This window comes from Salvelinus fontinalis, chromosome 27 (assembly GCF_029448725.1).
Source record: "Salvelinus fontinalis isolate EN_2023a chromosome 27, ASM2944872v1, whole genome shotgun sequence".
NCBI classification, from domain to species: domain Eukaryota; kingdom Metazoa; phylum Chordata; class Actinopteri; order Salmoniformes; family Salmonidae; genus Salvelinus; species Salvelinus fontinalis.
Window position 1 is genome coordinate 25,605,439 of NC_074691.1, and position 17,846 is coordinate 25,623,284.

The 17,846-nt window shown below is 44.6% G+C and overlaps 1 protein-coding gene across 1 annotated transcript in view; it reads left to right on the forward strand.

Annotated features, from left to right (window-relative positions):
- Positions 1-17,846, forward strand: part of LOC129825657 (1-phosphatidylinositol 4,5-bisphosphate phosphodiesterase beta-4-like) — a 149,865-nt gene that overhangs the window by 53,111 nt on the left and 78,908 nt on the right. Inside the window, exon 4 of the mRNA XM_055885848.1 lies at positions 13,144-13,239. Coding sequence (XP_055741823.1) covers positions 13,156-13,239 — 84 coding nt within the window. The 5' untranslated portion in view covers positions 13,144-13,155. The remainder of the gene's footprint in view (positions 1-13,143; positions 13,240-17,846) is intronic.

Below are 17,846 nucleotides of genomic sequence, written 5' to 3' on the forward strand. Positions count from 1 at the left end.
TCTAACAGCCCACCCCACCTATTAGTCTACTCCACCTATTAGTCTACTCCATCTAACAGCCCACTCCTCCTATTAGTCTACTCCATCTATTAGTCCACTCCACCTATTAATCCACTCCACCTATTAGTCTACTCCATCTATTAGTCCACTCCTCCTATTAGTCTACTCCATCTATTAGTCCACTCCACCTAACAGCCCACTCCATCTAACAGCCCACTCCATCTACAGCCCACTCCATCTAACAGCCCACTCCACCTATTAGTCCACTCCACCTATTAGTCTACTCCATCTAACAGCCCACTCCACCTATTAGTCTACTCCATCTAACAGCCCACTCCACCTATTAGTCTACTCCATCTAACAGCCCACTCCACCTATTAGTCTACTCCATCTAACAGCCCACTCCACCTATTAGTCTACTCCATCTAACAGCCCACTCCACCTATTAGTCTACTCCATCTAACAGCCCACTCCACCTATTAGTCTACTCCATCTAACAGCCCACTCCATCTATTAGTCTACTCCACCTATTAGTCTACTCCATCTAACAGCCCACTCCTCCTATTAGTCTACTCCATCTATTAGTCCACTCCACCTATTAGTCTACTCCATCTAACAGCCCACTCCACCTATTAGTCTACTCCATCTAACAGCCCACTCCATCTATTAGTCTACTCCATCTAACAGCCCACTCCACCTATTAGTCTACTCCATCTAACAGCCCACTCCACCTATTAGTCTACTCCATCTATTAGCCCACTCCACCTATTAGTCTACTCCATCTAACAGCCCACTCCACCTATTAGTCTACTCCATCTAACAGCCCACTCCTCCTATTAGTCTACTCCATCTATTAGTCCACTCCACCTATTAGTCTACTCCATCTAACAGCCCACTCCACCTATTAGTCTACTCCATCTATTAGTCCACTCCACATATTAGTCTACTCCACCTATTAGTCCACTCCACCTGTTAGTCTACTCCATCTAACAGCCCACTCCACCTATTAATCCACTCCACCTATTAGTCTACTCCATCTATTAGTCCACTCCTCCTATTAGTCTACTCCATCTATTAGTCCACTCCACCTAACAGCCCACTCCATCTAACAGCCCACTCCATCTACAGCCCACTCCATCTAACAGCCCACTCCACCTATTAGTCCACTCCACCTATTAGTCCACTCCACCTATTAGTCTACTCCATCTAACAGCCCACTCCACCTATTAGTCTACTCCATCTAACAGCCCACTCCACCTATTAGTCTACTCCATCTAACAGCCCACTCCACCTATTAGTCTACTCCATCTAACAGCCCACTCCACCTATTAGTCTACTCCATCTAACAGCCCACTCCACCTATTAGTCTACTCCATCTAACAGCCCACTCCACCTATTAGTCTACTCCATCTAACAGCCCACTCCATCTATTAGTCTACTCCACCTATTAGTCTACTCCATCTAACAGCCCACTCCTCCTATTAGTCTACTCCATCTATTAGTCCACTCCACCTATTAGTCTACTCCATCTAACAGCCCACTCCACCTATTAGTCTACTCCATCTAACAGCCCACTCCATCTATTAGTCTACTCCATCTAACAGCCCACTCCACCTATTAGTCTACTCCATCTAACAGCCCACTCCACCTATTAGTCTACTCCATCTATTAGCCCACTCCACCTATTAGTCTACTCCATCTAACAGCCCACTCCACCTATTAGTCTACTCCATCTAACAGCCCACTCCTCCTATTAGTCTACTCCATCTATTAGTCCACTCCACCTATTAGTCTACTCCATCTAACAGCCCACTCCACCTATTAGTCTACTCCATCTATTAGTCCACTCCACCTATTAGTCTACTCCACCTATTAGTCCACTCCACCTGTTAGTCTACTCCATCTAACAGCCCACTCCACCTATTATTCTACTCCACCTATTAGTCTACTCCATCTATTAGTCCACTCCATCTATTAGTCTACGCCACCTATTAGTCTACTCCATCTAACAGCCCACTCCACCTATTAGTCTACTCCATCTATTAGTCTACTCCATCTAACAGCCCACTCCACCTATTAGTCTACTCCATCTAACAGCCCACTCCACCTATTAGTCTACTCCACCTATTAGTCTACTCCATCTAACAGCCCACTCCACCTATTATTCTACTCCACCTATTAGTCTACTCCATCTATTAGTCTACTCCACCTATTAGTCCACTCCACCTATTAGTCTACTCCATCTAACAGCCCACTCCACCTATTAGTCTACTCCACCTATTAGTCCACTCCACCTATTAGTCCACTCCACCTGTTAGTCTACTCCATCTAACAGCCCACTCCACCTATTATTCTACTCCACCTATTAGTCTACTCCATCTAACAGCCCACTCCATCTATTAGTCCACTCCACCTATTAGTCCACTCCACCTGTTAGTCTACTCCACCTATTAGTCCACTCCACCTGTTAGTCTACTCCACCTATTAGTCTACTCCACCTATTAGTCCACTCCACCTGTTAGTCTACTCCACCTATTAGTCCACTCCACCTGTTAGTCTACTCCACCTATTAGTCCACTCCACCTGTTAGTCTACTCCATCTAACAGCCCACTCCACCTATTATTCTACTCCACCTATTAGTCTACTCCATCTATTAGTCCACTCCATCTATTAGTCTACTCCATCTAACAGCCCACTCCACCTATTATTCTACTCCACCTATTAGTCCACTCCACCTAATTGTCTACTCCATCTATTAGTCTACTCCATCTAACAGCCCACTCCACCTATTAGTCTACTCCACCTATTAGTCCACTCCACCTGTTAGTCTACTCCACTCCACCTGTTAGTCTACTCCACCTATTAGTCTACTCCACCTATTAGTCCACTCCATCTATTAGTCCACTCCATGTAACAGACCACTCCATCTATTAGTCCACTCCACCTAACAGACCACTCCACCTATTAGTCTACTCCATCTGTTAGTCTACTCCATCTATTAGGCCACCCCATCTGTTAGTCTACTCCATGAATGATGGATGAAAGAGCCAATTGTAAGCTGGGGATGATATGAGGGACAGCTTGGGAATTTAGCCAGGACACCAGGGTTAACACCCCTACTCTTACATTAAGTGCCATGGGATCATTAATGACCTCAGAGAGTCAGGACATCCATTTAACGTCCCATCAGAAAGACAGCACCCAACACAGGGCAGTGCCCCCAATCACTGCCCTGGGGCATTGGGATATTTTTTAGACCAGAGGAAAGAGTGCCTCTTACTGCCCCTCCAACACCACTTCCAGCAGCATCTGGTCTCCCATCCAGGGACTGACCAGGACCAACCCTGCTTAGCTCCAGAAGCAAGCCAGCAGTGGGATGCAGTGTGGTATGCTGCTGGCATGTATACATGGCCCTGGTATAATACACCATTGTATAGGCTACGCCATACTGTACACGTGTCAGAGTATGCCATCCATGAAATCAATGATGCTAGATTAGAACACATCTCTCAGGCCAGATCTCAGGGGAACAGTGAGGGAACAGCAGGGGAGACAGGAGGGAGCACGACCCAGGAGCCAACACTAAGACCAGATCAGGGAGGTGTGTGAGTGTAGCCTGGGGAGAGATTCTAAATCACCTCTGTGAAGAACATTGTGCATTGTGTGTGTGCACTAGAGGTCTTCACGGGTTCAAAAAGTTGGAGCCGTTCCGAAATGGACCTGGGGCTTTCCCACCCAGACCCGATATACATACATACATTTTTTAAATATAGAGAACAGACCCGAGGACAACTAGACCCATTCCGTATAGACCTGGTCAGATCCAGACCCGATCCGAGTGAGGGAAGCAGCAGAAAAGTAATTTTATAAGCTACTTTATTAACCGGAGCTGATAAAGCGTGAGAGGAAGGCGAAAGGTGCCGCTCTAGTAGGCGGGGAGGGGCCGTACTGTGAGAGAGTGACACAGGGAGGAAGGAGAGACGAGAGATAGCAACCAACCAAGCCAAACCAACCAAGCCGACTCTATAGTAGACTAATAGCTGCCACAGCTAGGTTATTTAGAATCAAATATGATTATTTTGGGGGATTTCACCTTTATTTAACCAGGTAGGCCAGTTGAGAACAAGTTCTCATTTACAACTGCAACCTGGCCAAGATAAAGCAAAGCAGTGCGACACAAACAACACAGAGTTACACATGGGATAAACAAACGTACAGTCAATAACACAATAGACAAGTCTATATACAGTTTGTGCAAATGTAGTAAGATTAGGGAGGTAAGGCATTATAACACAGTGATTCTTGGTAGTCTTAAACAAATCTACTTTGAAACTAAAGTATACACATCACACACATGGTTATGGTCTTAAAAAAAGTAGACACCTGTACCATGTATTTAATTTTGAGTGTGCTTCCCTATATTACACTTTATATACATCAGCGGTTTCTTTTAAATAATAATTAACATTCCACCCATGAGGCCAATAGAGGGTGATTTGGTCATTTGACTGCAGGAAAGGGCTACCTTTAAATTCCATCATTTTAATTCCATTTTCCGTTGATTAGATATCTCCTAACTTTTTCCACACATGGAACGAGGCTCTATGACTGTAGCCTATTGCTGCTTCGATGACTCATGATTGGCCAACAACAAGCTACACTCGCAACACTCCACTCTCGTGAAAAGCAAGAGCAGCAGCATAAATTATTAAATTCTCTCTCTCTCTACTACAGCAGTCCCGTTCTGATCTGTAGGGGCCATTCCGGACAGTTAAAATTACATATACCCGAGACCCGGGAGTTATTGTTTTGTATATTGGTGTTTATTAGATTGATTTAATGGATCAGATTAATTGGCACTATGCCAGAAATGTTAGTGGGAAAGGATCAGAATTGGGCTGCCTGTGTAAACGCAGCCTTAGGATGATGAGGCCTGAACAGTGTACCATAGTAACTGGGACTAGCAGACGTCAACACAAAGCAATAACACTTCAAATAGAATAGATCTACTATGCATAATGACAGGGTATTTATGACAGGGTATTCTGGAACGAATTGCAAAAATCGCTGAAGTTGGAGACTTTTATCTCCCTCAACAACTTTAAACATCTGCTATCTGAGCAGCTAACCGATCGCTGCAGCTGTACATAGTCCATCTGTAAATAGCCCACACAATTTACCTACCTCATCCCCATACTGTTTTTATTTATTTACTTTTCTGCTCTTTTGCACACCAGTATCTCTACTTGCACATGATCATCTGATGATTTATCACTCCAGTGTTAATCTGCTAAATTGTAATTATTCGCTCCTATGGCCTATTTATTGCGGTCAGGGGTTTATTACAGAGTTAAGGATCAGGGTTAGGAGGGGTCACAGTTCTCACTGTGTCGAGGACAGGAATGATAGAATCAGACCTGTGTTCAAATACTATTCAAAATCTTTAAAATACTTGTGCGACTGTCATATTGGTCCATTCCGCCAGGCAAGCGCAATGAAGCCCAGCTGAAATGATATGAAATCGTATTGGAACCCAGGGCTCGTATTTAGACCTCTAGTGATGGATTGGAACTGTCAGGAGCTGGTTAGAGCTAAACTCTTTTGTCTACATAGTAGACAAAATCATTTACTTTCAATCTCATTCATTTGTTCTTTCTGTTCCTTCTGTTCATCGGCCTTGTCTCTTCTATTCCCGTCTTCTATTCCAGGGGGTCACCACCACCTTGATTCGTTTGGCAGTTTCCTAAGATGCCACCTAATGCTTTATGATTATAAAATACCCTGTCATCTTTTTCTGGTACCTTGTGTCCTCACTTTATGACTTGCTGCAAACGGTCCATTAGGCTAAGTAAAGGTGCAGAAGAAAATATCAGAGTAAAAAGGAGACTACACAGACCTCAGATGTAATGTCAACGGTTAGATTGGCTAAGGTTTCGGTCAGTGATGACCTTGGTCAGACTCAGAGCATCTGATTGAAGAGTAACTCAAACCTTCACAGTTTGAAGGTGTTACTTATGTTATTCTTCCTTATGTCAGGTCTGGCAGGAATGAGGCGTCCCCTTCCTAATTCCCCTGTGCCTCCCCTGTGTGGCAGCTGTACCTGTGACACCTATGTGTAGGAGCTTTATCCGTGCCACCTCTGTGTGGCAGCTGTACCTGTGACACCTCTATGTAGGAGCTTTATCCGTGCCACCTCTGTGTGGCAGCTGTACCCGTGACACCTCTGTGTGGGAGCGCTCCTCACCAGTCAGGTCTGGCAGGTATGAGGTGTCCCTGACCTGATGTCCCCGTGCCACCTCTGTGTGGCAGCTGTACCCGTGACACCTCCGTGTGGGAGCGCTCCTCACCAGTCAGGTCTGGCAGGTATGAGGTGTCCCTGACCTGATGTCCCCATGCCACCTCTGTGTGGCAGCTGTACCCGTGACACCTCCGTGTGGGAGCGCTCCTCACCAGTCAGGTCTGGCAGGTATGAGGTGTCCCTGACCTGATGTCCCCGTGCCACCTCTGTGTGGCAGCTGTACCCGTGACACCTCCGTGTGGGAGCGCTCCTCACCAGTCAGGTCTGGCAGGTATGAGGTGTCCCTGACCTGATGTCCCCGTGCCACCTCTGTGTGGCAGCTGTACCCGTGACACCTTTGTGTGGGAGCGCTCCTCACTAGTTAGGTCAGGCTGGTGTGAGGTGTCCCTGCTGCCGTCCTCGTGACATCCCTGTGCCATACCTGGGCCATCCCCGTGCCATCCCTCTCTGAACTCTAGGATACCTGCGGTTCCAGGTAGCCACGTGTGTTGGTTTGGTTATTCCCTCATAGTCAGGACAGGACCTTGTTTCCATGTCCTCCTGCCACCCCAGTGCTGCAGCGCCCCATTGGCTCCTCACCAGGCACTTCATTTGGGTTTATGAGGTGAGGGAGCGTTCCGATGGGTGTTACCCTAGCAGCCATATTAGACTATGCCTAGCGACAGGGGAGCCCCCAGCCTGGGGGACACAGTTATCTAACATAATTATCTCACTGTCAAGAGTTCACCAAGCAGGGGTCACCAGGGGTTGGCACTGCCAGGGCGCTCTGTTCTGCAGCTCACGTGTTCAGGAGAAGAACATGTGTATGGATGGTGGAGATTGTTGTTATGGAGTGAAGGATGTAGTAATAGAATAGATGCCGTTGACAGAAGTAATACCGAAAGCCCAGCCACAATATTGGATATTTAGGATTGCTGTGAAATATTGCAGTATTTTCAATGGCATATTCTGTATTTTTTGATATTTTCCGAAAGATATTTGGCTCTATTCCTTGATGAATATTCAGTCTTGACAGCACTGCCTCTCAACAGATCTCAACTGGAAGTATACAACTGCCAATGCGGTCCCCTGGTTGGACATCACAGATGGTAGAGGGATGTATTTGATGGGCCTGGCCCACCATTCTCTCTCAACAGATCTCAAATGGAAGTGTACATATTTTTTATTTTGATTTATTTTATTTAACTAGGCAAGTCAGTTAAGAACAAATTCTTATTTACAATAACGACCTACCAAAAGGCAAAGGCCTCCTGCCGGGACGGGGGCTGGGATTAAATGTTTTTTAAATAAAATAGGACAGAACACACATCACGACAAGAGAGACACCACAACACTACATAAAGAGAGACCTAAGACAACAACATAGCATGGCAGCAACACATGACAACACAGCTAGGTAGCAACACAACATGACAACAACATGGTAGCAACACAACATGGCAGCAGGCCAACATGGTACCAGCATAAAACATGGGACAAAAATGATTGGGCACAGACAACAGCACAAAGGGCAAGAAGGTAGAGACAACAATACATCACGCAGCCACAACTGTCAGTAAGAGTGAACATGATTGAGTCTTTGAATGAAGAGACTGAGATAAAACTGTCCAGTTTGAGTGTTTGTTGCAGCTCGTTCCAGTTGCTAGCAGCAGCGAACTGAAAAGAGGAGCGACCCAGGGATGTGTGTGCTTTGGGGACCTTTAACAGAATGTGACTGGCAGAACAGGTGTTCTATATGGAGAATGAGGGCTGCAGTAGATATCTCAGATAAAGGGAGTGAGGCCGAAGAGGGTTTTATAAATAAGCATCAACCAGTGGGTCTTGCAACGGGTATACAGAGATGACCAGTTTACAGAGGAGTATAGAGTGCAGTGATGTGTCCTATAAGGAGCATTGGTGCCAAATCTGATGGTCGAATGGTAAAGAACATATTGCCGCTCGAGAGCACCCTTACCAGCCAATCTATAAATGACATCTCTGTAATCTAGCATGGGTAGGATGGTCATCTGAATCAGGGTTACTTTGTCCCCACACCACTTCCAGCAGCATCTGGTCTGTGAATAGGCAACATTTAATTTCGAAGTGTCACGAATACCACCGAAGGTGGCTCCCCTTCCTATTCGGGTGGCGCTCGGCGCTCGTCGTCACCGGTCTACTAGCTGCCACCGATCCCTTTTTCCTTTTCGTTTGTTTTTGTCTAATTGTTTTCCCTTGTTCCTGGTTGGGGTTTTGGGACGGGTGTTATTTAAGTTCCTTTAGCCCGCTGCTGTTTGTGCGGGCTTGTTGTTATTTTGACGTATTTGGTGTTTGTGTTCTTTTGGGTTTTCGTAACTATGGTTTTGGGTTTGTTGCACCTGTGTTTTGGGCTTCACCCATGTTTTTAACTGGTTACTTTACGAAAGGACATTAAAGCGTTTTTCCCGTCAACCTTCTGCTCTCTGCGTCTGGCTCCTCACCCATCACTCTCCAGACGTTACACGAAGTCAGAAGCTGTGTTCGAATACCCATACTAACATACTGTAACGACCCTGGGTTTATAAGCGTGGAAATCGACTCTGCCGCTTGAGCATGCTTTTGCGGCACAGTCGATAGCGCGCTGGACTTCGAGCTATAAGGTCGAGGGTTCGAGACCTGCTCCCTGCTGTTTCATTACATTGGTGTCAGAAGTGATCGAACCTTGCATCCACGACAGTGCGTGTGCTTGGCTGGTGAGCGCGTTCCTGTAAGATGTAGAGTCGAAAGCTAGCGCGAGGACACGCTCTTTGAAAGGAGGGAGTAGTGTAATGACCCTGGGTTTATAAGCTCGGAAATCGACTCTGCCGCTTGAGCATGCTTTTGCGGCACAGTCGATAGCGAGCCGGACCTCGGGCTAGAAGGTCCCTGCCTGTTTCATTACAATACTGTATACTACATACTTAATGAGTATATACTACATACTGTTAGATCATTTTTGTATACTGTAAGGGAAGGTTTTCCTTTCAGTTTAGTGTACTAGAGCTTCGCCTGTCTACCGAAAGTTGCTGTTGCTATGCAACCTCTTGCCAGCTTTTTAACATAACAAATTACTAGCTAGACATTTTACAACTTTGGGTGTGTTTTTAAATACAATCTGGAGTACCAGAGGACGCTCAGATTGCTCTCTGGGCGTTCGTAAATTCAGAGCGTTGTCAGATGTCCATTTATAAATTCAGAGCGGTTCGCTCTTGGAGCATTCAGAGTGCACACTGGATGCACTGGCCGAGGAGCCTGGTTGATCTGAGCGTTCTGACCTCACAACGGCAGTCAAGCTAACCGGCTAACGTTGGCTAGCTTGCTAGCTACCTCCAGACACAAATGAGAGAACACCTCACTCTGACCATTGTACTCGCCCCTGCAGAGCTGGTTAGGCAGTTTTCATGTTATCCAGAGCGTTGGTGACTAACTGTGTTGCTGGCAACAATTTAATGACGTTTTTTTGCCAACGTTTACTAACACCGGCCATATATTCAACGGGTGTTGATTTTTCGTAAATACATCAGTTATTCTGCGCTCTGGTACACTCAGACGAGAGTGCTCTGAAATTGGAGTAGATAGCCAGAGCGAATTTACAAAAGCACCAGAATGTCCATTGAGAACGTACAACGACTATACCACTTAGCTAAACTAAGAATTACGGGATTAATCAGGCCAATAAACGTTGGGTAGTTACTTAGATAGCATATAGTTAATATACTGGTAATTTTGATGTATTAGTAGCCAACTAACGTTAGGTAGGTAGCTAACATAACGGTACATACTGCTGTAATGATATGCTATGTGGTTCGTAAGGATAGTGTAGCGAACAAATTGTCAGCCAACATAACTTATTTGTAAGGTAACTTATTTGAAAAGTCATTACTTTATTAGATTGCTCAACATTTTCTTAACATTTGTCATAATTAGTTAAAGCAATGAATTTGTATCCGCTCTCATTGGACTTCGGCTGCATATTTTCTGCCATTTTCTTCAAATCTGAAAACAATGTGAATCCACGCCCATTTTATGAAGAATTGCATTATGGGCCCTAAAAGCACGGAAATAGTGTCGACTTCGATATCCTGGAACATTTGGCATACTAACTATGACCAATAAGCATACTAATTACTCAATTTACGTCACAAATTTGCATGCTCGGAGTACGGTAGTAGTAATTTTGAGAAACACCCCATGTGTACAGTTTGGCAATTTAATCAAACTTGTGTTGCTGTATTTCAGAAGAGGTAGAGGGTGTTTTGATGCATAGTGTGTTGCTATGGTCTCAGATCTGTGTACCTGACATCAAACACAGAACGCGCAGGCACACACACACACACACACACACACACACACACACACACACACACACACACACACACACACACACACACACACACACACACACACACACACACACACACACACAGAGCAACTCGTCTCTCCCAAATTCTTTCATGCTGAGCTGGTTCTCTCTGTCTCTCCCCCTTCTCTCATCTCCCTCGTTCTGTGTCACTCTCCCATTCTTTCTCATCAACATCCGCCTTCCTTGCCTCTCCCTACTAGAGAGAAAAAATGACTCTGCCATTATTCTGTGATCTGTATTTGTACCGTGGCGTCTACACACACGTGCGCATGCACACACACACTCGCTCACACACCCTTGTACACAGTCATTACTCACATCAACTGTATCCTTTTCTAAGCACACAGCACTTCTCATGGAAATACACTCAACATGCACACACTTCTATTGAGACACATGGTGCCTTCAGAAAGTATTCAGACCCCTTAACTTTTCCCACATTTTGTTACATTACAGCCTTATTCTAAAATTGATTAGATAAAATGTTTTCCTCAGTAAGGATTCAGACCCATTTGCTATGAGACTCGAAATTTAGCTCAGGTGCATCCTGTTTCAATTGATCATCCTTGAGATGTTTCGACAACTTGATTGGAGTCCACCTGTGGTAAGTTCAATTGATTGGACATGATTTGGAAAGGCACACACTTGCCAGTCCCACAGTTGACAGTGCATGTCAGATCAAAAATGAGGTTCAGAGAATTGTCCGTAAGAGCTCCCGAGACAGCATTGTGTCGAGGCACAGATCTGGGGAAGGGTACCAAACAATGTCTGCAGCATTGAAGGTCTCCAAGAACACAGTGGCCTCCATCATTCTTAAATGGAAGACGTTTAGAACCACCAAGACTCTTCCTAGAGCTGGCCAAACTGAAAAGTTAGGGGAGAAGGACCTTGGTCAGGGAGGTGACCAAGAACCCGATGGTCACTCTGACAGAGCTCTTGAGTTCCTCTGTGGAGATGGGAGAACCTTCCAGAAGGACAACCATCTCTGCAGCACTACACCAACCTGGCCTTTATGGTAGAGTGACCAGACAGAAGCCACTCCTCAGTAAAAGACACATGACAGCCCACTTGCAGTTTGCCAAAAGACACCTAAAGACTCTCAGATCATGAGAAACAAGATTCTCTGGTCTGAATGCCAAGCGTCACCACTGTAGACAACCTGCCACCATCCCTACGGTGAACCATGGTGGTGGCATCATGCTGTGGGGATGTTTTTCAGCGGCAGGGACTGGGAGACTAGTCAGGCTCGAGGCAAAGATGAACGGAGCAAAGTACAGAGATATCATTGATGAAAACCTGCTCCAGAGCACTCAGGACCTCAGACTGGGGTGAAGGTTCGCCTTCCAACAGGACAACGACCCTCAGCACACAGCCAAGACAATGCAGGAGTGGCTTCGGGACAAGTCTCTGAATGTCCTTGGGTGGCCAAGCCAGAGCCCGGGCTTGAACCCAATCTCTGGAGAGACCTGAAATTAGCTGTGCACAAAGCTCCCCATCCAACCTGACAGAGCTTGAGAGTATCTGCAGAGAGGGAATGTGAGAAACTCCCCAAATACAGGTGTGCCAAGCTTCTGGCATCATACCCAAGAAGACTCGAGGCTGTAATCGCTGCCGAAAGTGCTTCAACAAAGTACTGAGTAAAGGGTCTGAATACTTATGTAAATGTGATGTTTCAGGTTTTTTTGTGTGCAATTATTATATATTTTTTAATCAATTTTAGAATAAAGCTGTAACGTAACAAAATGTGGAAAAAGTCAAGAGATGTAGATACTTCCCGAATGCACTGTACATATACCTTAGAAACCTCAGCCCTTCTGAAAAATCATAGTTGACAGTTAGTCTGCTGTCTGGTCTAGATATCACCCTCCTTACTGATGCAGTTATAGACATGTTACAAATTATTCATTCATAGATGGGAAGAGTTCAATGTGTTAGAGGGCAACACTGCACACACACACACACACACACACACACACACACACACACACACACACACACACACACACACACACACACACACACACACACACACACACACACACACACTGTACACCGACAGAGAGGGAGAGGCCCCAGGGACAAGTAAATTAATTCACATGCCAAGTTCACTTGGAGGTCTATTCTTTTGTCTTAGTATCTCACCACACTCTCACACTCACACAGACAGCCTGACACGTTCAGGTTTGATGTCATCCGTGGCTATTTCTGTGAGCTGTTATTGCCAATAATAAAATGTATCGTCTTGTGACAGGTGGCGTCATTCTTTCTGATGTAAAACAATACGTGTGCATTTTAAGTGGTAACATTCTGCTCGGTGTGATGGACTGGTTATGACTACGTCCTGTTTTTCCCAGCACAGAAAGCCTATTTGGTGGTGCACATATTGTATTTCTTTCAACATCCCAGGTTAAGACACCTGCAAGAGGCCAACCTGCCTTAACACAATGTTTCTTTCACTCCCCCCCCCCTCTCTCTCTCTCTCGACAGGTGTAAGCAGCCATGACTAAGTCCTATGAGTTTAACTGGCAGAAGCACCTGCCTGGCTTCATGCAGGAAGGAGCCTCATTCGACAGGTTTGATGAGGTAAGAATCAAACTACCAACATTTTGGCAAACAGTGAGTGCCAACTGCCAACCTGTGCTCCAACCAACTTGACATGAATCATTATATTACATTATACAATGGGTGAGTCTAATCCTGGATGCTGATTGGTTAAAAACGCATTCCAGCCGGTGTCTATTCCACAAGTTACCACCGGCTAAAGCTATGATGTTGAAATGCCTATTTACTCTGTTCCATCTCACTCCGCAATCCACTGTCTCATCAGCCCAGCCAGGCAGTTTAGGAACCTGATCTCCACTATAAAAAACATCTAGACATTATCTCCCATTTCTTTTAGACTAGCTTTTGGTTTCACCAGCGGAGATTTTTATAAACCTTGCTGTCTGTCTCTCCGACAAAATGAAACAAATCTCCAGCTGTCAGACAGCTTTTCTCAGCCAGTCGAAATCATGAATCAGCTGGCATCATTTTTATGGATATATACAAAGAAATGTCAATAGAAAACAGGTAAAACAAAACACAATGCAGCTAGTTTGCAATCTTTCCAGCTTCAGTTTGTGTAAGGTCCTGTATTTATTTTATTAGGCAACCTTGTGTTCTGTTTCGTTGTGTTCTTGAACTTAGCCCTGTTTCTTTGTGTTCTTGAACGTAGCACTGTTTCTTTGTGTTCTTGAACGTAGCCCTGTTTCGTTGTGTTCTTGAACGTAGCCTTGTTTCTTTGTGTTCTTGAACGTAGCCCTGTTTCTTTGTGTTCTTGAACGTAGCACTGTTTCTTTGTGTTCATTGATTTCACCTGTGTTAGTTACTCACCTGGTCTCATCAGCTCCTTATTTAGTTCAGTTCATTCTGTTTGTGCCTTTGTGAGGTATTGTTTGTTTTGACTTTACTAAGCCTTTTCCTAGCTTGTTTGTGAGAACCAGTTAGATCCTTCAGTCCTAGCTTTTCACCTACCTGTGCATGACCATTGCCTGCCAGTGACCACGATTCCTGCCTTCTATGAAGGCGAAATGAACACCTGCCGCGCTCTCCCTGAGTATTCATTACCGTTTTAAATGATTGTGTTAGCTGTGTTGTTGGCTAGCTCCTCTGAACAAGTGTCCTGACGAGAGCACATTTTCTATGCCAGGTGAAATTGTGTATCATTAGCTCATTGTTATGGATTTATCCAAATGTCACTAGAAAACCGCTTGAACAAATGCAAATGCAGCTACATGGCTGTTATTCTGGCTGCACTGTTTGATGTGACTAAGTTACCCGTAGTTTGCTAGCTAGCAAGCAAGGGATAAGAACGTTGCTAGCCAGTATGGCAATGGAACAATTTGAACAAACGCCTCCATAGATTCAGAACAAAAAGACTTAACGTCTGGGTCGCATCTCTGGCAACTGAACCGACCAGCTGGCTTGAGTAGCAACCTTAGATTTGTGTCGGGACTATATCTCATGGAAGGATGACATAGTATGAATTATTTTTTATTTATTTTTATTCTGAAAGAAAATGTCAATCATTATTTGAATATGTTGGTAACCCGTTGTATAAAAGTGATAATTCTGTTTTTTCAAAGCTATATTGGCACGGTTTGCCGGCACTCGACTTCGGCTGGGCCTACAGTAACAACACCCATGCCAATATATCATCAACACTGGCTTCTCAGGCATTATCATTTAAATAAACTGTCATTTCTATCCTAACTATAATGTCATTGTCTCTGAGTTTTGGGTGTCAACATGGCGCCCATTAGAATTAGTGCATCTCAAACAAGGTTAGCCTGAAACTCTATCTATGGCCTGGAGCTCTGTGTCTTTGTGCAGCAGTGACACAACTAACCCTACCCTAATGACGGTCCTCTCGCTGGACATCAAGACACAAACACACACTTGTAGGGCTGTCTCCTTTATGCCATTTAGAAATCATTGCGTTAGTTAGGGCCCACATACACAAAGGCGTACACACACACCAGCATTTCCGTTAGTCGGTAATAGCCAGCTTTTGTCTGATACATTTTTTTTAAGCTGAGAGAAGAAGAAATCCCATTGCCAAATAATGATTTTTAGCCTATTCATTGATGGAAATAACAGTTGGTGTAAATACATTTGACTGGTCATGCTTATAGGTTAATTTGCATAATTTAGTGGAATTAAATTGCCGCCTGTACAATATATTTATGTATCTTATTTATCACACGTGTTATTTATACAGATACAGAGCCTTTAATTGGAAAATGTGTCAGACAGCGCAAGAGCTGCTTCTGTAGCATCTTGTGGTGCTTTCAAGACAACTGGGAACTCTGAAAAATACGAGGTCAAATCATGACCTCACCAGGTCGCAGTTGTAAATGAGAACTTGTTCTCAACTAGCCTACCTGGTTAAATAAAGGTAAATTACATTTTTTAAATGACGTCAGTGATCTTCAGGTCGGAAAGTCAGAGCTCTAGAAAGAGGCCGGAGTTCCCGAGTTGGATGACCGTTCAAAAATATTTTTCCCTGTTCTAGTTCCTAGTTTTCTTGAACGCACAGAAGTCAGTAGTTGGAGATTTCCAAGTTCCCAGTTGTTTTGAACGCAGCATCAAATGTCAATGGAAGGCAGGCTTCATCAGCGCGTCACACACCACTGCAATGAGCTGGAGGCAGTATGCATTTTGAAAACATATACTTAAATTGTTTGAAACCTGAATGTTTTAAAACATATGAGGCATGTCTTACCTTGCTTCAAATTAGCCTATTAGATCTCCTATCTTTCCGCATTTCTAATGGATATTTTCATCTCTGTCACATGAAACCGCTCTCATGTGCAGTACCCCTTTAACAATGGTGTTGTCCTGCTAACTGCATTATGGAAAGAACATCCACACGTAGCCTACTGCCTTGTGTGCATTGCTGTGCTTATAATGTGAATAAATAGTTGATCAACATTTTATTCTAAACGTTCTGATCCGTTGCATCAGCCTCATTGCTTTTTAACAGGTTTTTTATGTAGCCTAGGCCTGCTGGTTGTATGAATTTGGGATCCATCATCCCAAAACTGTCCCAGAGTCTGTTTGGAACAGGTTATTTCTTTCTCCACAAGCTGACCAATAGAATAGGTAGACTAAACTTTTCTACTATAGTAAATTGACATAGGCTAGTGATTTTTCTCTTCGTTACTCATCTTGTTGGCTGAGGAAAAGTACATGTGGACAGTTATTCTAACATGTTCAAAGTGCACATCAGCATTCAGTAAGGAAAACCACACATCACTGCATCCTCGACTTGCATGTTCTGTTAATATGAATGACAATATTCTAAATGTGATTTCTGTCATTCTGAGCACCTTGGGTGGACGCCCTAATCAGGTTACAAACACGATGCATATGGGTCTGTTAAATTTCTCAAATGTCTGGAAACCCTGGCACACTCACACATAAGTAGGGCTATCTCCTTTATGGTACAATAATTAATGGTGTTAGTCATTAGAACTAAAGGCACAGCCACATACCGTATTGATCCACCACATTAACCAACTTTGTCATGGCGACCAAAAGTTGGATAGTCTGCTGTGAGTGTGTTTGTCTGCTGTGAGTGTGTGTGTCAGTCTGCTGTGAGTGTGTGTTAGTCTGCTGTGATTGTGTGTTAGTCTGCTGTGAGTGTGTGTTAGTCTGCTGTGAGTGTGTGTTAGTCTGCTGTGAGTGTGTGTCAGTCTGCTGTGAGTGTGTGTTAGTCTGCTGTGAGTGTGTGTTAGTCTGCTGTGAGTGTGTTTGTCTGCTGTGAGTGTGTGTTAGTCTGCTGTGATTGTGTGTTAGTCTGCTGTGAGTGTGTGTTAATCTGCTGTGAGTGTGTGTCAGTCTGCTGTGAGTGTGTGTGTCAGTCTGCTGTGAGTGTGTGTCAGTCTGCTGGGAGTGTGTGTCAGTCTGCTGTGAGTGTGTGTGTTAATCTGCTGTGAGTGTGTGTCAGTCTGCTGTGAGTGTGTGTGTTAGTCTGATGTGAGTGTGTGTGTCAATCTGCTGTGAGTGTGTGTCAGTCTGCTGTGAGTGTGTGTTAGTCTGCTGTGAGTGTGTGTTAATCTGCTGTGAGTGTGTGTCAGTCTGCTGTGAGTGTGTGTTTGTCTGCTGTGAGTGTGTGTGTCAGTCTGCTGTGAGTGTGTGTCAGTCTGCTGTGAGTGTGTGTTTGTCTGCTGTGAGTGTGTGTTAGTCTGCTGTGAGTGTGTGTTTGTCTGCTGTGAGTGTGTGTGTCAGTCTGCTGTGAGTGTGTGTCAGTCTGCTGTGAGTGTGTGTTAATATGCTGTGAGTGTGTGTGTATTAGTCTGCTGTGAGTGTGTATTAGTCTGCTGTGAGTGTGTATTAGTCTGCTGTGAGTGTGTGTGTTAGTCTGCTGTGAGTGTGTGTGTTAGTCTGCTGTGAGTGTGTGTGTTAGTCTGCTGTGAGTGTGTGTTAATCTGCTGTGAGTGTGTGTCAGTCTGCTGTGAGTGTGTGTGTTAGTCTGCTGTGAGTGTGTGTGTCAGTCTGCTGTGAGTGTGTGTCAGTCTGCTGTGAGTGTGTGTTAGTCTGCTGTGAGTGTGTGTGTTAGTCTGCTGTGAGTGTGTGTGTTAGTCTGCTGTGAGTGTGTGTGTCAGTCTGCTGTGAGTGTGTGTGTCAGTCTGCTGTGAGTGTGTCAG